This window comes from Calonectris borealis, chromosome 6, assembly GCF_964195595.1.
Source record: "Calonectris borealis chromosome 6, bCalBor7.hap1.2, whole genome shotgun sequence".
Taxonomy (NCBI): Eukaryota; Metazoa; Chordata; class Aves; order Procellariiformes; family Procellariidae; genus Calonectris; species Calonectris borealis.
This window is the reverse complement of record NC_134317.1, coordinates 11,843,645-11,860,958: the sequence shown is the minus strand read 5'-3', so window position 1 is coordinate 11,860,958 and position 17,314 is coordinate 11,843,645. Positions and strand designations below refer to the sequence as shown.

Genomic DNA, 17,314 nt, shown 5'->3' with positions numbered 1-17,314 from the left:
TGGTTCCTGTTTAACAGGACTTCGTCAAACTAAACCTGTATTTAGGGGTGACATTCATTTCTTTGTGAAGGGCCCTGGGAGGACGGACATTTAAAATCGTATTATACCCTCCTTAGAGTATTTTAGTCGTGCCATGAGACCTCTGCAAAGGCATGAACGACATATTTTATCAACATTTTTCTTCAGAAATTAGTGTCAAATTGCTGAGCCACTGTGCTCTCTCATTCCATTAACTAATACCAGGATAATTTCCAACAGGACTTTGAAATCTTGATGCTAAGAGTCCGCGTGGGCGTAGGAGGCTTCAGGAACTGGCTACAGTAATTTATCTGTTCTATTTTCAAAATATTTACTACACAAGTCAGCCATCTTCATGTTTTCTCTGATGGTTTTATTCATATTTCGAAGCTGGGAATTAGTATTTTAAAAGTCATTGTGGATCATTTTCACTTTCACAATGAGCATGTTTGGATGACTTCAGATGGGCTTTTAATTCAAAAACATGACACAAATATTGATGAAATGGATTCAGAAATATTGTTTACAAAGAAGAGGTTACATATTTATGAGAGATGGACACATTTACGTATTGTTCTGTGCAAAATCTTCATGGTACTTTTAAGATACTACCACATCAATTCAGCAATAGTACATGTTCAGAGCTGTGAGTCTGGTTACAGACATACGTACAAAGCTGCCTGTCCAATTGCAGGGTCCTGTTATCTATATACCTGGTATAAAAAACGCAAACGCAATAGTAATAAAAGGAGGCCATCCTCCTCTTCTGTTTGCCTGCCTCTCCCTGAGACGAGAGTTCAGTAATACAAAACTGCTCTAAGGCAGGAGTGCACAGATGCTTTTAATTTCCTCTTAAAAATAAATAAATTAGGAAATGAAATGCAAAACACTCCTAGCACAGCATGAAGTTTGAACCATTAAAGTCTGAACCAAGGTAGGAAAGGCAATTTTGAGCCAGGCGTCACAAATCTGAGCCAGTCTCAAGTCAAAAATGTTGGCTCGAGACAGTTTAAGCTAGGTGAGTCTTTTGCCCAGAGTTTCTGCACTGGCTTTATCTGCAAGTAGAGAATAGAACCAACTTTTCAAGACTGGGTTTTGAGACCTGCAGACTTTTGGATACAATCTGTGTAACATCATTAGAACTCTTAGAAGTTATTGTATAGCTGGATTAAAGTTTTAGGCCTTCCCCTCTGTGACACTTGTTAAAAAAAGCCTCCCATAGCTGTTACATGGTGCACCTCATTCCCCTCAAAACTGCTCAGGTAAGGTATGAACTGTCTATAAGTCTTCTGTTCTTAATTTGCAATTCTTATGTTGCTTTGAGAGGTGGGGGTTTATCACCTGTATTTATCCTGGTGAGCCTTAATGAAAGACTGCGCGAGCAGAGAAATAGCTTATCTTGCTTTTCCCTTGATGTTTGTTTTCACAGGCAGATAAATTTCAGATGTATGTCACCTACTGCAAAAACAAGCCTGATTCCAGCCAGCTCATCCTGGAACATGCAGGGACTTTCTTTGATGTAAGCAGCCATTGCCATTTTCCTTCAGCACGCATAGTGCGGCTGAAACACCTCCTCTTTACATCTGAGCAACGGGTTCCTTTTTGTGCTTTGGCATTTGGGTTTTTCATTCCACTGCAGATATCACATGCTGTGAAAACTCATAGGCTGTGGTGTGATGTGTGATCTTCATCAGTGTGGCAAGTCGTTTTTAATGGAGACACTCAGTATGGAAACCTTTGTGCATTCTTCAGACCCAATCCTTTCCAAATATCTGGTTTAGATGTACTCTCTACTTGTGGGTTTAGTGGTAAAATGAAAAGCAGATCCCATTATATTTTATGACCTGAAATCCCTAAGTCCAAAACAAGATCCTGTCCTCCTCTTCTGCAAATTTTACCCACCCTATTAAACATTTGCTTCATCATGCTAGTAAGAGACTCCACTGTCTGCAATTAGACTATTTCCCTTACAAGCACTACACCTGGTGATAAACATTTGCAGGTTCCAAAACCAGTTTTGTAGGCTGAGAAAAATCTTTAAAGTTTTTGAGTACCTTTAAACTAAGCTTTCCCTCTGATTTTCAGAACCTCATCCATTTTGCCATGCTTGTCTGCTAGCTTATAGCTTTAATTAGTTGCCTTTCTGAAAAAATGCTAAGATCTCTTTTCCAAAGCATTAAAAATCTTTTTACAAATGTAATTACTCAGAAGGATCCAACCTGCCTGACGTGAATCAGCTCCTCTGGGTTTCGTATGTGCCAATGGTTATAGCATTTCAATTAAACTCAACACTGAAAGATCTCACATGAGCCAGAAGAAAAGTGATGAACACTTTTTTCTTTTGCCTTGTTTTTGCCTTGTTACCAAATCGTCTAAAAGTCGAATTGAGCTGAAAGGGATTTTCCAGGAGGTGGCGCTTGAGCCTATTGAATGGTTTGTACTGGTTGGTGACTCGTGGAGGATTTGAGCCACCTTAGGTGTCTGTCAGTGTTGTTCACACAGTTTAAAAGCGTTTCCTCTGCTAAGCTTTTCCACTCCAGCTCTGTATATGGGCTAGAAACCTGCCTGATGTTGCTTAATAGAGAATATTCATATGTCAGCATCTGCTGTTTTGCAAGGGGAGATGTTTTCCTTCCATTGGTGGGAATTGTGCTGGGCTACCCAGTGATGCCTGTGCAAAAAGAGAAAGCTGGCTATCCCCCCCAAAAAATCCTCTAGGAGTCACTCAATCTGACTAAGGTAGTGCGAAGTACCTGTAGATCCTTCTTATCTTGATCCTGGAGTGGCAGTGGTTCAGTAGCAGGACAGGGGACAGTCTGGCTCAAGGAATACGGAGGAAATTGCTGGTTCTTTTCTTCCAGGAAGAACCTGGAATTTCCCAAAACACCCTGATGTTGACAGTAAGTTGTCTAGTAAGAAGCCTGCTTGAAGATCACAAGCGTACAACCCCTTAAATTGCATAAACTGTCATAGAAAGCCACCTTTGAGATGAAAACAAGTAGTCCCAGTAATCTGTCTGAACTCTTCAAGTCCATGGAAAATTTGCAGCTTCAGGGCTCATTGCAAGGGCTTCAGCTGGTGAAAATCAGCATATTGAGTTGATAGAGTTGATTTTAGTGTTTAGCACTTACAGAGTGCTACATGGTAGAGCTCATTGACTTTGGTAGCATTGCAGAGCATTGTGTTTCTGCATGGATGATGGTTCTTGGACAGTTTCTCCGCTGAGCTAGAGTGTCCCTTAGGAAATGGGCAGAGGAGCGAGCAGGGTCTCGGTTTCTCCTTCGTAATATTTCTTCTGAAATTGCTCACCAAAGATTTGTGTCATGCATTACAAAACCTAAATGTTTCATGAGGTTTTTAGTGCTCAATCAGTCTACTCAGCAAGCCATTGGTCTGTATACCGAGTTCAGGATGCAGTTTGTCCTCCTACTAAACAACTGTACACAATTAGATAACTTACCTAAATTTGTGAATCTCTTTTGACATTTGATACAAAATCTGGGCACTTTATCACTGCTTCATGGTAAATTCAGCAATTCTTATGGTATGAAATTGTATTCAAGTATTCCTGTCTCCATGTTGTCCATGGAGGGTCCTGTGAGGGGGCTATGCTGCCCTACGGAGAGGATATTTTTGGTGTTTTTCTGGGATTCTGTCATTGCATGTAAGACTACACGTTGATCCTGTTCTGCAGCTCATCTGGTTTGCAACACACAACTGCCAGCACATGGTGCCTGTCAGATACCTTCATTTCTTCCAGGCCCTTGGGACTCTTTTCCACCCAAGGAATAACTAAAGTTGTGTCTAATGGTGAGCCATGGTGCACTATAACGTGAACCAAGCTTGCTTTAAACAAGAAGCAGGGCAAAGTAGGGAGCACAGAGCCCTGTGGCTAGCTTGCTTCTGAAACCTGGCAGCTGCTTCAAAGCTAGCTCAGATATCTCTCTGCTTCATGTTACTTAGAGGTGTGTGAGAAATGTCTGCACTACCATGCTCTACCCTGCACAGACCTCTCCAATTTCCACCTCCACCCACAGTAAGTTCAGACCTCTCCAGTTGTTACGAAGCCAACCCAAGACACACTCCAGCAGGCTGCCATCTTACTCCAACACTCCAGGGAGCAGAGGGAGGAGCTGCAGGGAGCAGGTCCCTTTCCAGCAGTGTATTTGTCCGATTGCCATGTAGCAGTGCTATTGCTTCCCTGCTGCAGGTTTCTGTGCAGCAGGGACAGCTGTCACTCCACCAACCCACTCTGTCTCCGCACAGTCTGACTGGGGAGCGTCCTGGCAGACCAAGGTATGCCTGAAGGGGAGGCATCTTGCTGGGAGCATGCTCTGCTCTTCAGAGAGCTGGGAGGAAGGAATAGAGCTAAATTCATTACTTGGATCCTGCAAAAACAAGTGTACTTAGCCAGGTCCAGGAAGTTCACAGACATGGCCGAGGTCTTGCTGGCTCCCGCAGTTACTAATTGAGTCCCAGCCATGTGCTCTGCAGACACTGCCCCTGTTTGGAGCCAGCCGTGACTCAGCTTCATGCAAACTCCATTAACCCCCACTCAGAGCCCCTTCCCTTTTGGGTCTTGTTCATGGCATCAGAGATATTTTTTTCTAAAACAAACTTGCCTAGTACAAAAAAAAAAAAAAATCTGTTGGCACATTGTGTGAAAAGTGGCTATTTTTGCATCCCAGCGTAAAGATAAACACTGGAGCTAAAAAACCCAGTAACCTTCCTAGTACTCAGCAGAAAATCAGACTGTATACAGAAAGAAAATCTCCACTCCTGGCAGCTCTTCCCCCGTCATCTTCTGTAACTTCTTCCCTTTACAGCCTCAAATTTACCCTCCAGTAGCTGGAGATAAGTCCCATTCCCCCTCCCCATCTGCTCCCTTAGGAACTGAGGATTTCCTTATGGCCAGGAGCAAGGGGAGGCATGGCCAGGGCCTGGCAGAGGCAAAAGGAATTCCAACCTGTGCTATTTCAGCAGAGAATCTGCCCCTGTAGGGCATGAGTTTGAAGTCTTTGAGAAGGCTAAATATGTGCATTAAGGTCCTGTAGGATTTTCAGGAAGTCCTAACTCCTGCTGGAACCGGTTGGAGGGAGGCAGCTGGGTGCTTTGCAGACCTCACCAGGTGCCTATCTGCAGTGTCTCCAGAAGTTCATGAGCACATCACATTGATCAGCACAGACGTTTTGGTTGAGATGCAGGTGACAAACCAGAAGTAAAAGGTATCATAAGGGTATCTCTCCTGGCCCCCAGCCGCCACCTCAGAATAACATAGGTCTGTCAGCGCTGTGTCAGACCTGTTACTCCCATGTGGATCTTTCAGCTACCCCAGGGCTCTCAAATAGTACTAGATGCTTATGTTTAGACAGCTAAATTACACCCTACGCATGCAATTTAATTTAATGTCACTCCATTTTAATTGAATGTTAAGACTCTGCTTTCAGCCTTCATAGCTAGGAGAAACCAGTTGACATGACAGATAAGTCATATTTAAATCGAAGCCTATGTAATTTACTCAACATAGCCTTAGCTTAACTTGCATAGGGCCCCTGCAGTTTAAGTGGCCTTAGGGGGACTCAGCAGTTTATTGCCAGCCACTCTGAGACCACGGTTATTTGCGTGTGAGCTTAAAGAGAGTTAAAAAACTAAAGAAATGCAGAGATCCAGAGCTAAAATTAGTTATGAGTGGTTCTGTCTGGCAGGGGGTTAATGGTTTTCCATGACTGACTGCTGGTTTTATCTCTTCTAGGAAATTCAGCAAAGACACGGTCTGGCCAACTCTATCTCTTCTTATTTAATCAAGCCTGTCCAGAGGATCACAAAATACCAACTCCTACTGAAGGTACCTTAGTGAACTGCCCATGCAGAGCGGTTCCCAGGTGTTAACTTATTCTTAAGGGAGCTGCTTCATCACCTGTTCATGACCTGCTCAGCTACTGCTGAGCTGCTACTCCCACTTCCCTGGCCTGAGCATGGCAACAAAGTGTGAAATCAGGTTGGGTGTTTTAAAGGAAAAGACTCACAGAAAGAAAAAAACAAACAGTAAAAAACTGATCACCTGTTTCAACTGGGTTTTTTGTATCCAAGTGGACTTAACCCTAAAAAGTGAGAACTGGGAAAGGGAAATTGAAGGGATGACAGAACTGTTTATTTTCCTTCTTGTTAAGTTTGTGACATGTAATAATTTAATTAAAGGCTTCAATGACAGCAGTAATGAACTTTGGGAAATTTCACTGTCTTTTGACTGTGACACCTTCACTGGCATTAGATTCTGTTTGGGAGCTGATACTTTTGTGTTTGAAAAACACAGAAAAGCTTCATATACAAAGCAAAGGACTTCCAAGTGAAACATTAACATTTCCCATTTAAAAAAACACTTTTGTTAGTTTATTGTAAATTGGTTACAGGTGTTTGTAGTATCTTGTGAGTAGGTGAATTTTAGATCTAACTTAACCAGCCACTGTTCACTTCACTAGTAAACTAGAGAAAAAAAAATATCTGGGAGTTAAAGAAAGAGACAGATTCTGACTTTGAAAAGCTAGGACCAGGTATAATACTTTAAAGCTTCCTGTGTATGTACCAAAGGAGTGATATGCTGCACTAGGAAGGTACTTACTGAGTACATTTAATGTGTTGACAAATCTGTGCTTTGTACCAGTTTACTGAAACAACACACAGGTTTACCATAGTCTTGTGAGTGCTGTGGGACAGCAAGCCTGCACTGCACAAACCATCTGCTAATGGGAAGGCTAAAACACCCCTTCAGTCATCACCCGCTTGGTCTCCTCCTCAGGTGAATCTTTCCTGAAGGGACCTCCCTGCCCTGGACACAGCACACTGCCAGCCCTGCCTGCACTGCCATGCTCACCAGCACTGCTGGGCCAGGCAGGGGTCCCTGCAACCCGGCTGGCACCGCTGGGCTGACTGGTGTCTGCTGCATAGACATAAGTCCCTAGAAATCTTCTGAGTGCACAGTCTCACTCGAGAGCACCTTGTTTTGTCTTGCTGTATAACCATTCCCATTTGATCCCTACTAGCTGTGAGCATCCACGTGATGGGTTTTAGCTCAGCTGTCTCCTGTCACGGTTAGCGAAGCAGTTGCGTGTACCAAGTAACACAACTGGATATAAAGCCAGCGTGTTGGTCAGAGTTTGTTTATAGGTGTTCTGCATTGCTTCTTAGGAACTGCTAACCTGCTGCGAGGAGGGCAAAGGGGAACTCAAAGATGGTCTGGAAGTGATGCTCAGTGTCCCAAAGAAGGCCAACGACGCAATGCATGTCAGCATGCTGGAAGGTATCAGATGGGCAGGTGGCCGGGGCAGGGGAGGGACCTGCTGATAAATGAAACCTCCTTGTAACTTGTGTAGAAAGTTAGTGCAGGTTGACTGTAGCAATACTGTTGATTGATCATAATTTTCAGGTACTTCCTAGCTCCTTTCTGGAATTTCTCCAAAAGTCTTGGAAGAATAAAGCTGGCTAAGAAGTTTTGGGATTTTATTGATTTATATCTTTTGTGTGTGTGTGTATATGTATTTATATGTGTATATATATGTACATACACATATGTGTATGTATACATACACAATGTATATATATATTTGGTTAAAACATTCTTACTTAATGAAAAAAAAGAGAACGTCCTGAAACAGTATCAGTTTAGCTGCTGGTAGCATCATGATTATTGGACAAAAACATTTTTAAATACTGTCTCAACATTTCAAAAGAAAAAGTTATGGTTTTCTGAGTCAAAACAACTTATGTTTCAAAATGTTAGTGTAATTATCCCAAAGATTAAAAAAAAGAAAAAGGTATTATTAAAAAAGTATTTCAAAATTACAGAAAAAAAATATTTTCATTGCCCCGAAGGTAAGTCTTTTATTGGCTTTTTGATGTGTGGACTATTCTAAAATTTAAAAATTTTATTCTGGACAGAGATGCTTTATTGTCTCTCAAACATTTTCTTGGCCTGGGAAAATAATTTCCAGCCTGGCTTGAGTCAGAACCAGGAAACAAGAAGAGTACTAAAACAGGCAAGAAAAAGGAAATTATGCCAGTAGCTAAGCAGCACATTAAGACCAGGTGATTAAAATTGCAGGGGGGCAAACTGACCCAGCATAGGTCGAAACACTATAAAGATGGTTTTAACTGTGGTGTCTGGTGAAAAGCAAGGTTTCCCAAAATAACGCCTGGATAATCTGTCCCCATAAGATGACCAGCACCACACAATAATAAAGAAGCAGGGATGACTTTGTTAGGGTAGACAAGCACTTGAACAGTTGTCTTCTGAATAAAACATTATTCCTGAATATTTGGAGCAGGGACCAGGGCTGCTTGCTGCTCTCCCAGGGCTATCCGGCATGAGCAACAACAGGCTGTGCTGGTGGAGTAGCAGTCCCCAGCTCTGGAGAGAAGTGTGACCCACAAGCTGCTCAGACAGCAGCTTGGAGAGCACCTTGCACTAGGGACTCCCTTTTCCCTCAAGCCTCCCAGTTATGTGGAGGGAGCCCTGTAGTCCTCAGCCATGTGAAGGTTTTTGACATGCAGCTTGGAAGATGAGAAACTCCTCCTGGAAAACATGTTTCAGACACCATACCAATTTGCTCTCATAGGTATAACTCCCCCATGCCGCTGCTGTGGACTCACAGACCCTTGAAGGTTGGGTTAGCATGCTTGAAGGCATCATGGTATGACGGGGCACTTCCAGCTACCGCATGTTATGTTTCTCCTTGCGTTGCAGTTCTGTGTATAGTAATCACCACTGAAACCTTATAATCTTTATCTTTAAGTAATTACCACTACACTTTAGCAGCAGTATCATTTAGCACATATGACGTATTTGCCACTGGTGAAATAATTATATCATTGCAGTAGGAAAAAAAAAAGAAAAGTGTTTTCACTGGGGCAATGGATGCCCATTAATGTCTTTTCAGAATATGCATTAAAAAAGAGAAAGACCCTTTTATTTCAAGTCCTTACTGCTCCGGTGTTTCTGGGCATTATTGGTCCCAAGAACAAATACAAGCCAATGTATTTTGTGGTTTTAGGGTTTGATGAGAACCTGGACGTCCAGGGAGAGCTGATTCTTCAGGATTCCTTCCAAGTGTGGGATCCCAAGTCTCTCATTCGGAAAGGCCGTGAGAGGCATTTGTTTCTCTTTGAAATCTCTTTGGTGTTTAGCAAAGAGATCAAAGATTCTTCAGGACACACAAAATACGTTTACAAGAACAAGTTACTGGTAGGTGTGGCTGCAAAGAAAATACTCTGGGTGTTGTGTTTCTTCTGTAGGTAGAGGTGGAGTTTGGGGGATGGCTCACATGTCCCCGTGCTGGGCTGGGGATACTCATGCCACCTGGAAGGGCTGGCTCTGGGCCCTGCGGGGCTCACCTGGAAGCCAAGCTCACAATGAGTCTTGAAGTTTGAGATAGTGAGATGTGAAGAGTGAGTGGGAAACGCAAGGAGGATCACTTAAGCCATTCACTTCCTTGCCATACCCTGGTGGTTTTCTGTTTCTTTTTTCTGTGTGTAGCAAAGCAGAGACAAGATCTCACTCCCCTGTCCATCCCTGCCTCCCCACTTCTCCCTACAAATGTAAAGTTTTCTGGACTCATGAGGCTTCATATATATGAAATCTCTCATCATCTCTCCTCCACACTAGACCTCAGAACTGGGAGTGACTGAACATGTTGAAGGAGATCCCTGTAAATTTGCTTTGTGGTCTGGACGAACACCATCCTCAGACAATAAAACAGTGCTGAAAGTAAGTCTTTTCTGCTTGTTTTCTTTGCCTTTAGAGCTGCTAGTTGAGGCCTTGGGAGCACTAAATGAAAGGTCAGTTTCTTCCCTCCTCATATTCGCATGGCTTCCATGTCTGTCAGCGGGGTCATGCCTGCATCAGGAGCAATTCAGCTCTAAGGCCTCAGTATGAATCAAGACAGTGCAGTTGTGCAGCCTTGCTGAAATTGCATCTCCTCTTGCAACCTGGGTTGAGCAGCTGCACACTGACACAGGGCACGTCTGAGGGTGTTTGGCTGGGAGGTATAATTCTCTTAGTCCTTAGAGCTTATTGACAGCCAACCTATTCCTCAAACCTCCAGAGCTGACAGCCATTTCTGTCAAGTGAGTTTCTAACGAAGAATTCATGTTATAGTTATTTTGTCTGAAGAAATCCCAGCTGTGCACTGATAACCTATTTCCCCTCCACAGAGCATGCTGTATTGCTAGCATTAAATAAATTTATCCAGAGCTTAGCTGCTTTACTGTTGCTTGCCAAGTAGGTCTGGTAAAAATACCTCAGTTCTCCTGGGGTAACCAGGTACTCCAGCAGCTAAAACAATACAGCAGGGAGGAGAAACAGTTAATCATGCATTTTCATCAGCCAACCACAATTCTTCTACATAGGAGGTGACATGCTGGGAGTATGATAAAGTGTCTGTCTTTCTGCCCTGTGGAACTTTAGGCATCCAGTATTGAAACAAAACAGGAATGGATCAAAAATATCCGGGAAGTCATTCAAGAAAGGATTATCCATCTGAAAGGAGCTCTGAAAGAGCCAATTCAGCTCCCCAAGACACCAGCAAAGCAGCGAAACAACAGTAGAAGGTAACCTCAGTCATTCCATACAATGCGAAATCACTAGCATTTTCTCGACCAACAGCAGTGTAGTGTCTGTGGGCTTTTGACTGGATTCACTTACTTTTTCTTACTATAGTCAAAAGCAGTTTTCAACATCTTTGTTTTTTACATGTTGTCGTGGGAAAAGGAGCTAGAAAGCTTTTCTATGATACACATACAAAGGTCTTTTATTTTAGTACTCCAAAGTATTGGAGAGAAATGAACAGTAAAAATTCTTCAGAGTCCAAGGTTATGTTCCTTTCTCAAAGCAGAATTTACTTCTTCACATTTGAGTATTAACGGATTTTTTTTCCCTGCTTGGCATTTTGAATTGTTTGACAATGAAAATCACAGCTGGTCATGATGATATATTACTACAGTGGAGAATCTACTTCATCATTAAATACAAACTCATTTCAGCCTGTGAAGTAATATTAACTTTTTTTTGTCCACTTCTATGAATCCTGGATTAAGTAGAAATTATAGAAAATGAATTGTTCTTTTGCTGTCATGCTGGCATTCCCAAAAGCCACCTGTAATTTGAGCATCTCCATTTCCTCATCAAGTCTTATCACTCTCTTACTCCGGGCTGTATTATAGAGGCATCCAAAGCATGAGTAACCAAGGTCACCCAGGAGATCTGTAGCCAGGCAGAGATCCAGATGTTTCTTCTTGGGGACATGCACCAATACAAGAATTTTCTAGTACAGAATGGGGATCTTAATTTTTTCTTTCTTTGTCCTTAAATATGTATTTTGTACTATTTAACTGTTTATTTTGAAAGACCAGTAAAAATTTACAACTATATCTATATACCAAAAGGGAAGAAAATACCTTCTGTTAGCAGACTCATAGACGTAGACTTGTAGAGCTCTACACTGTCTTTATTTGGTTTTGTTTGGATATCATTTTATGGCTTAGCATTAAATTCCTGAAAATGTGGTTCCTGTGAGACAAGAGAAATACCCCTTCCTTCAGTGTCACGTGTCAGGCTGAATGGTTTTGGTTAAGGCAGAAATCTAATTGAAGAAAAATTTCTGCCTGACACCCTCATTACAGAACTATTTCTGAACACCAGAGTCTTCTATGCTGTAAATACGCAGGCAACGGCCATCCTATTTCCAGCAACAAACGGTGTGATTATGTGCTAATCCCAACCCTATCGCTGAGGGTGACATCATTTTAAATTGCAAGCTACATAGCAACATGGGCTGCATCAGTGAGGTAATTTTAGCACAAAGCCAGCTCTGGCACACTCTCTTGGCACTTCTCAAATCCACCTATAAAGTTGTGCACATTCCAAGATGGTGTGTTAAGTAAGCATTGTTGTTTCCCTATTATGTCTTTTGCAGAGATGGAGTAGATGATGCAGACAGCCAAGGAGATGGCAGTAGTCAACCTGACACCATTTCCATTGCATCCAGGACGTCACAGAACACAGTGGACAGTGATAAGGTAGGACTGAAATGTGAAAATATACCACAGTTAATCGTCCCCAGGAAAATCTAGGTGAAGAGCAGAATAGAAGGCATAATAAAGCAACCTGCCTTCTACTGAGTGAGTTGAAACTTGTATTCCCCTATGCTAGGCTATTAAAATCCAGTCTGTTTCTACTGCTCATCAGTACTGCTGTTTTACATGGTAACATCTCTGTGGCTGCAGCTTCTTTGTAGTTAATACACAGAGGTTGAATTGGCTCTGAAGAAACACAGCCCAGAGCAACCTTTTCTTCCCTAGTAGAATGTGCCCTGTGGGAGCCAGCTTCTGAATCGGCGAACAGTTGGTTATGTTCCATATTTGCCCTCTGAGTTAAAATCACTAGTTTGTTGAAGGGAATACAGGTGCTTACACACCAATTAATACAGCAAAATTGGGATCCTGGCTGGTATCTTGAGAGCCTGGGAGACCTACCCTTTCCAGAGACTGTGATTCTGGACCCCACTCCTCATGGACATATGGTGGAGCATATGGATGGCCCCGAGATGCGCTAGATTCTGTTGGAATGCTGCACGCTGTCGGCACGTATGTACTCGTCATTTTACTTATCAGACCATCTGAGTCCAGATTCCTACCTGCACTAGGATGTCTGACTTGAATTTCTCACCCTGATACCTCCAACTGTGGTCTTCAGCTCAATTAGCAGTTGGTGGTAGAAGTAAATGGGTTGTTAGTAATAATTCACCTTAGCTACGCTGATGGGGTTTGTCATATCCACTGAGAGAATGTCCGTATTCTCTTCATGTGTGGTTTTGAAACCATCTGTAACTTGCAAAAGGATGAATTCTGCAGAACCATTCTGGATTTATCTGTTTGTCAGGGCTTTAATTATGCTGCCACTTACACAAGGTAGGAGAGTGTCTTCACAAAATCAGAATTCAAGTTTATGGTTGTAAAGTTCACAAGTAAGGTTCAGTACAGAGGTTATTTTGAAAGCTGGACTCAGAAATAGGAGTTAATTGCAAATAAATTATCTTTTTAAGACCACCTGTTGTATTTATCTTAAAGGCATGTTCCCGTGCTTTTGCTTTTTTTGAACAATAACGTGCATTAGAAAAGTCTTAATCTTCACAATCCAAAGGCCACTGTAATGTATGCAAATACTTTGCCCAATGCCAAAGAAGTACTTACTTATGTCTTCAATCTACATGGGCTCACCCTGCTTTTCCATGCTTTTCACATTTATCATTCCTGAGAAAGGTCCTGACTTTGTAGAGTACTTGAGCTCATGCTTAATTTTAAGCATTCGCATAAGCTTTGCTCGTTTGCCCCAAGCCCATTGACTAAGTTGCATGAGGCAAGATCTAGATAAGGTGCTCCATATTGCATGCTGTAGCTGTATACAAGATCTATAGAGCCAACAGCCCAGGAAACGATCCAGCTGTACCGTGAAAGACAGCCCATCATGGCAACAGTTGGTTTAAGGATGGAAGACTGGGAAGGGTTATAGGAATTTCTGTCCAAAACCTTGTTTGAACTGAATGGCAAATGTGTATGAGATAAATTGAGCACCAAATCGTACAGGGAAAAATTTGTTACCACTGGGGAAATCAGTAGTAACAGTGGTAAATCAGTTCTAGGGTTGTGTCATGTTTTTTACTTTTTTAAGGTGGGTAGGCTCTCTTGCTGACTTAAGGCTATCTGTGTGTTCGTGTGTCCTTATATACATTTATTGAATAGAAACAAATCCCAGTGTACAGCTAAAGCTTAAATATACTTGTATGTGCTTTGTTGAATCTGAGCAACTGGAACTGCTGAAGAGTTTCCTTATTGTCACTGGTGCTAATGCCAGAATACTGTGGAGAATATAGCCCCCAGAGTGCTGCATTACTGTGTCTTTGCTCCAAGGAAGATGAACTCCCTGCATCGTTTTGTAGTTCTCTCTGTTTTTTCTACACAATGTTACCCAAATTAATGAGAGATGGACCTGAGTTGTCTTACCTCCCATTGAAGTGGCATGGAGGCACACCTGCGTTCAGTCTCAGTTCAGGTGTCTGTTCTTATGCTGCTTGCCTGAAGCCCTTAGCACGTGTTAGCGTCTGCTGTGAGGGGATTCTGTGTTAGCAGATCCCAAAGCTGTGCAAGGACCTAACAAGACACAAGACTCCTAGTGGTGACATTTCACCACATGGGAACAATTCACTGTCATTCCAAGTTATTTTGCTCTCCAACTTCAAAATGGGATTTTTTCCTCCAGTGTGTGGTTGAGCTTATCTTCTAGGATGGTCTGAGTGAATCTCATTGGACTGGGAAGATTTATCTTGTCCCATAGACTGGTACTGAGTTATCGGCACTGGAAGATTGTACCATATCATGCTTTCTAGTTAAGGTTTCTTGGCACAGTTGATAGTGCTTGGTAAACACTGTAACATACATGGTATAATTAACTCGCGTGGTACTGATAACAGCAAATAGTGGTTTCCCTGCCTATTTAACTTCAGCATAGTCAGCAGAGTTATTCCCAGGAGCTCAGATTCAGGGTCTGAGTTTTTTCACAGCTGTAGTCTCCGTGGGTGACCTCTCTGTGTGCCCCAGTGAGATCTCCATCCAGAGGAGCCAGGAGAAAGAGCTCCTACCTTTAAAAACTCTGGCTGTTCACAGCAGCCTCATGTACAAACACATGTGAAGAACTTTGTAGTGCTAGCAGTGTGCCAGGGTGGCAGCAGATTAATCCTGCACTGGGACCATCTATGTATTAACTCAGTGCCAGAAACAATTCTCAAGTAACATTTAAGAGTTGATATTACTCTCTGAAGGCAAAAGAATTCAAAGATTTACCTGACACACTTTGTCCTTTCCCTAAATCTTGCTATTATGCCCAAGGATTAACTAACACATTAGTTGAATGTCCACACAAGAATGCCAAACAACATTTTAGACAAAGGAAACCACAGCCTCTCAAATATTCCCAATTTCAAGTAGCACTTCTGCTTAATAACATTCCTTATGCCTCAAGTCATATGTATTTCTTTCAACTTATTTGTGAGCCAACTCCTTCTGGGTTGATTTCTGTCTCCTCTCTTGTCATGGTGCAGCCCTAGAGCAAAGCTTTACCTTTGCATTTCAAACTTCTAAAAAGGCAGAAGGTTTTTTGTTGTTAAGTGGGAATGAGATAACATTACTGTAAATTCAGCAAGGATTTTATTTTCTCTCAAGACAGCTGCACCTAGCCGTAACATTTATCAGGGGGACCATTTGGTGCAGAGGATAGACCACTTGACTGGGGGCCAGAAGAGCTGAGTCCTAGTTCTGCTCTATCACTCACATGTTGGATGCCATGACAAATTACATCTGATGGCACATTGCACTTGTCTTTTTTTTTCTTGTTTGGATTAGGAATTTGCGGGGGAGACAGGAATTCTTGCAAACGTTACATATGTACATTAATTATAGCATTGTCCTGTGTTGTCTCAACACAGGATACAGACCCAAATTCAGAGCCGCTTTTGTATATTGAAGGAAATTCACAGCAATCTTTATGGTAGCAGACTCTACTTTGAAAATATTCTTAATTATATGCCTGACTCCAGAAGTGTTGCTAAGTCTTTAAATATTCAGGCTTTCCTGGTTGCAGGCAGTGGTCAGGTGATTATATGAGACTCTTCAGATTAAAAGAAAAAAAAAAAAGTCCAAGTCTGTTTAAAAAAAAAAAAAGAGAGATTACTCCTGTCTTTTAAATTAAATACCTGTTTAAGTAGCTTCTTAAAGCTGGATCTTAGTCCTTACTATCTTCAATTTTCTTGGATTTTTCTCTCTCAAAAATATATAAAGCAATTATCCCTGGACTCAAACATTTCATTTTCATTAAATACTATATAGCAGACACACAGACTTAAAGTAAGGTCTGTAGGTCTTCACCTTTGTAAAAGGGAAGAAAGAGAGAACATGTAAAATGTTTATTTTTCCATTTGTAATCTATGACTTTTTCTATATGCAATCTATAATCTAAAATATTTCATACACGGAAAAGGAACTATTTGGATTGTCATCTGGTATTATATAAGTATTGTATAGAGCGAAAAAGTGGGTTCATGAACCAAACTCGTGCTAACGAATCAATAGATAATGGACACTTACAGTAAGTGTAATTCCCATTGAGCATCCAAATCAGGTCCTAGATAACCCACTATGCAAAATTTCTTCATCCTTTTCCAAAAGGCAAGCTAGAAGGCTTTTGTTCTATATAGTAAGCCCTCTTCAGGATGCTATCTAAAAAACCTCTCCTTAGGGAGAAATCCTTGCCCTATTCAATTCATGGCAGACAGGATTTCAGTCTTTATATTTGGATTCAAAGCAGTGAGGAATTGCATAAAGAAAATGCTACCATGCAGGGCATTCTCATTTGTTAAGCCCGTTGATCTATTGGCTTGTAAAACAGCTGTTTCTGGCGATACTGGTCCATCTTCTAATGGCTTTTTTTTTTTTATTGCTTTTTGCAGAATGCTGAGCAGAGCAGTTCTCATTTCCTCCTGTTGTTTTTGGATGCGGAATAAAGCTCTGAAATGTGAACGGAAAAGTTTTTACTCTCTAAAAATAAATATACACAATATACTTTTATCTTTTCCATTAGAAACTGGACTCAGCTCATCTTTCAGCAGTCATGAGACTGTGATCTTGACCTCTTCCACATCGGTGGTATTATATAAAATCTGGGAATAATCATTTTTCTAATTGAAGGTAATTGGTATAAGAGGGGGGATTTTAGGATTAAGTCTTGTTGGAACAAGTCACCTAGGGGTGATTCTCTTCTCTTGAAAGGCTTCTAATCAAGGTAAAATAGCTTTCTCCCTGTGATATTGTTGCTGAAGCAGAAGTTAGGATCTGATCCAGGAAGTACTGCTTCAGATTCTTTGTTAGGAAGAATTCTCAGTTCCTTGGAAGTTTCCTTTCCAAATAACACAGATATGAGGAATGCCTCGATCCCCCACTTTCTTCCTTGAGGCTACTAATCATTTTGGGTTTGAACTCCATAAAGTTGTGCACCAACCAACCAAGCTGCATGTTTTTCTAAATAGGTAGTATTTCCTTGAACTACTGCCTCGTGTTAATATGTGCTGATTAAAAAAACAAAACCAAAACTACCACATGGAAATGCTCATTTAATAGTAAAGGAAACTTGTTCTGTTACATACCTCACAAGGAGGACATAAGGAAAACTACTATGTTTATTAGATGCCACCATCAA

General features: G+C 41.6%; 1 protein-coding gene across 1 annotated transcript in view; it reads left to right on the top strand.

Moving 5' to 3' along the window:
* KALRN (kalirin RhoGEF kinase) overlaps positions 1-17,314 on the top strand; it is a 524,417-nt gene that overhangs the window by 372,962 nt on the left and 134,141 nt on the right. Inside the window, exons 27-33 of the mRNA XM_075152844.1 lie at positions 1,448-1,537; positions 5,771-5,863; positions 7,204-7,315; positions 9,066-9,256; positions 9,677-9,778; positions 10,478-10,620; positions 11,985-12,087. Of these exons, the coding sequence (XP_075008945.1) occupies positions 1,448-1,537; positions 5,771-5,863; positions 7,204-7,315; positions 9,066-9,256; positions 9,677-9,778; positions 10,478-10,620; positions 11,985-12,087 (834 nt within the window). The remainder of the gene's footprint in view (positions 1-1,447; positions 1,538-5,770; positions 5,864-7,203; positions 7,316-9,065; positions 9,257-9,676; positions 9,779-10,477; positions 10,621-11,984; positions 12,088-17,314) is intronic.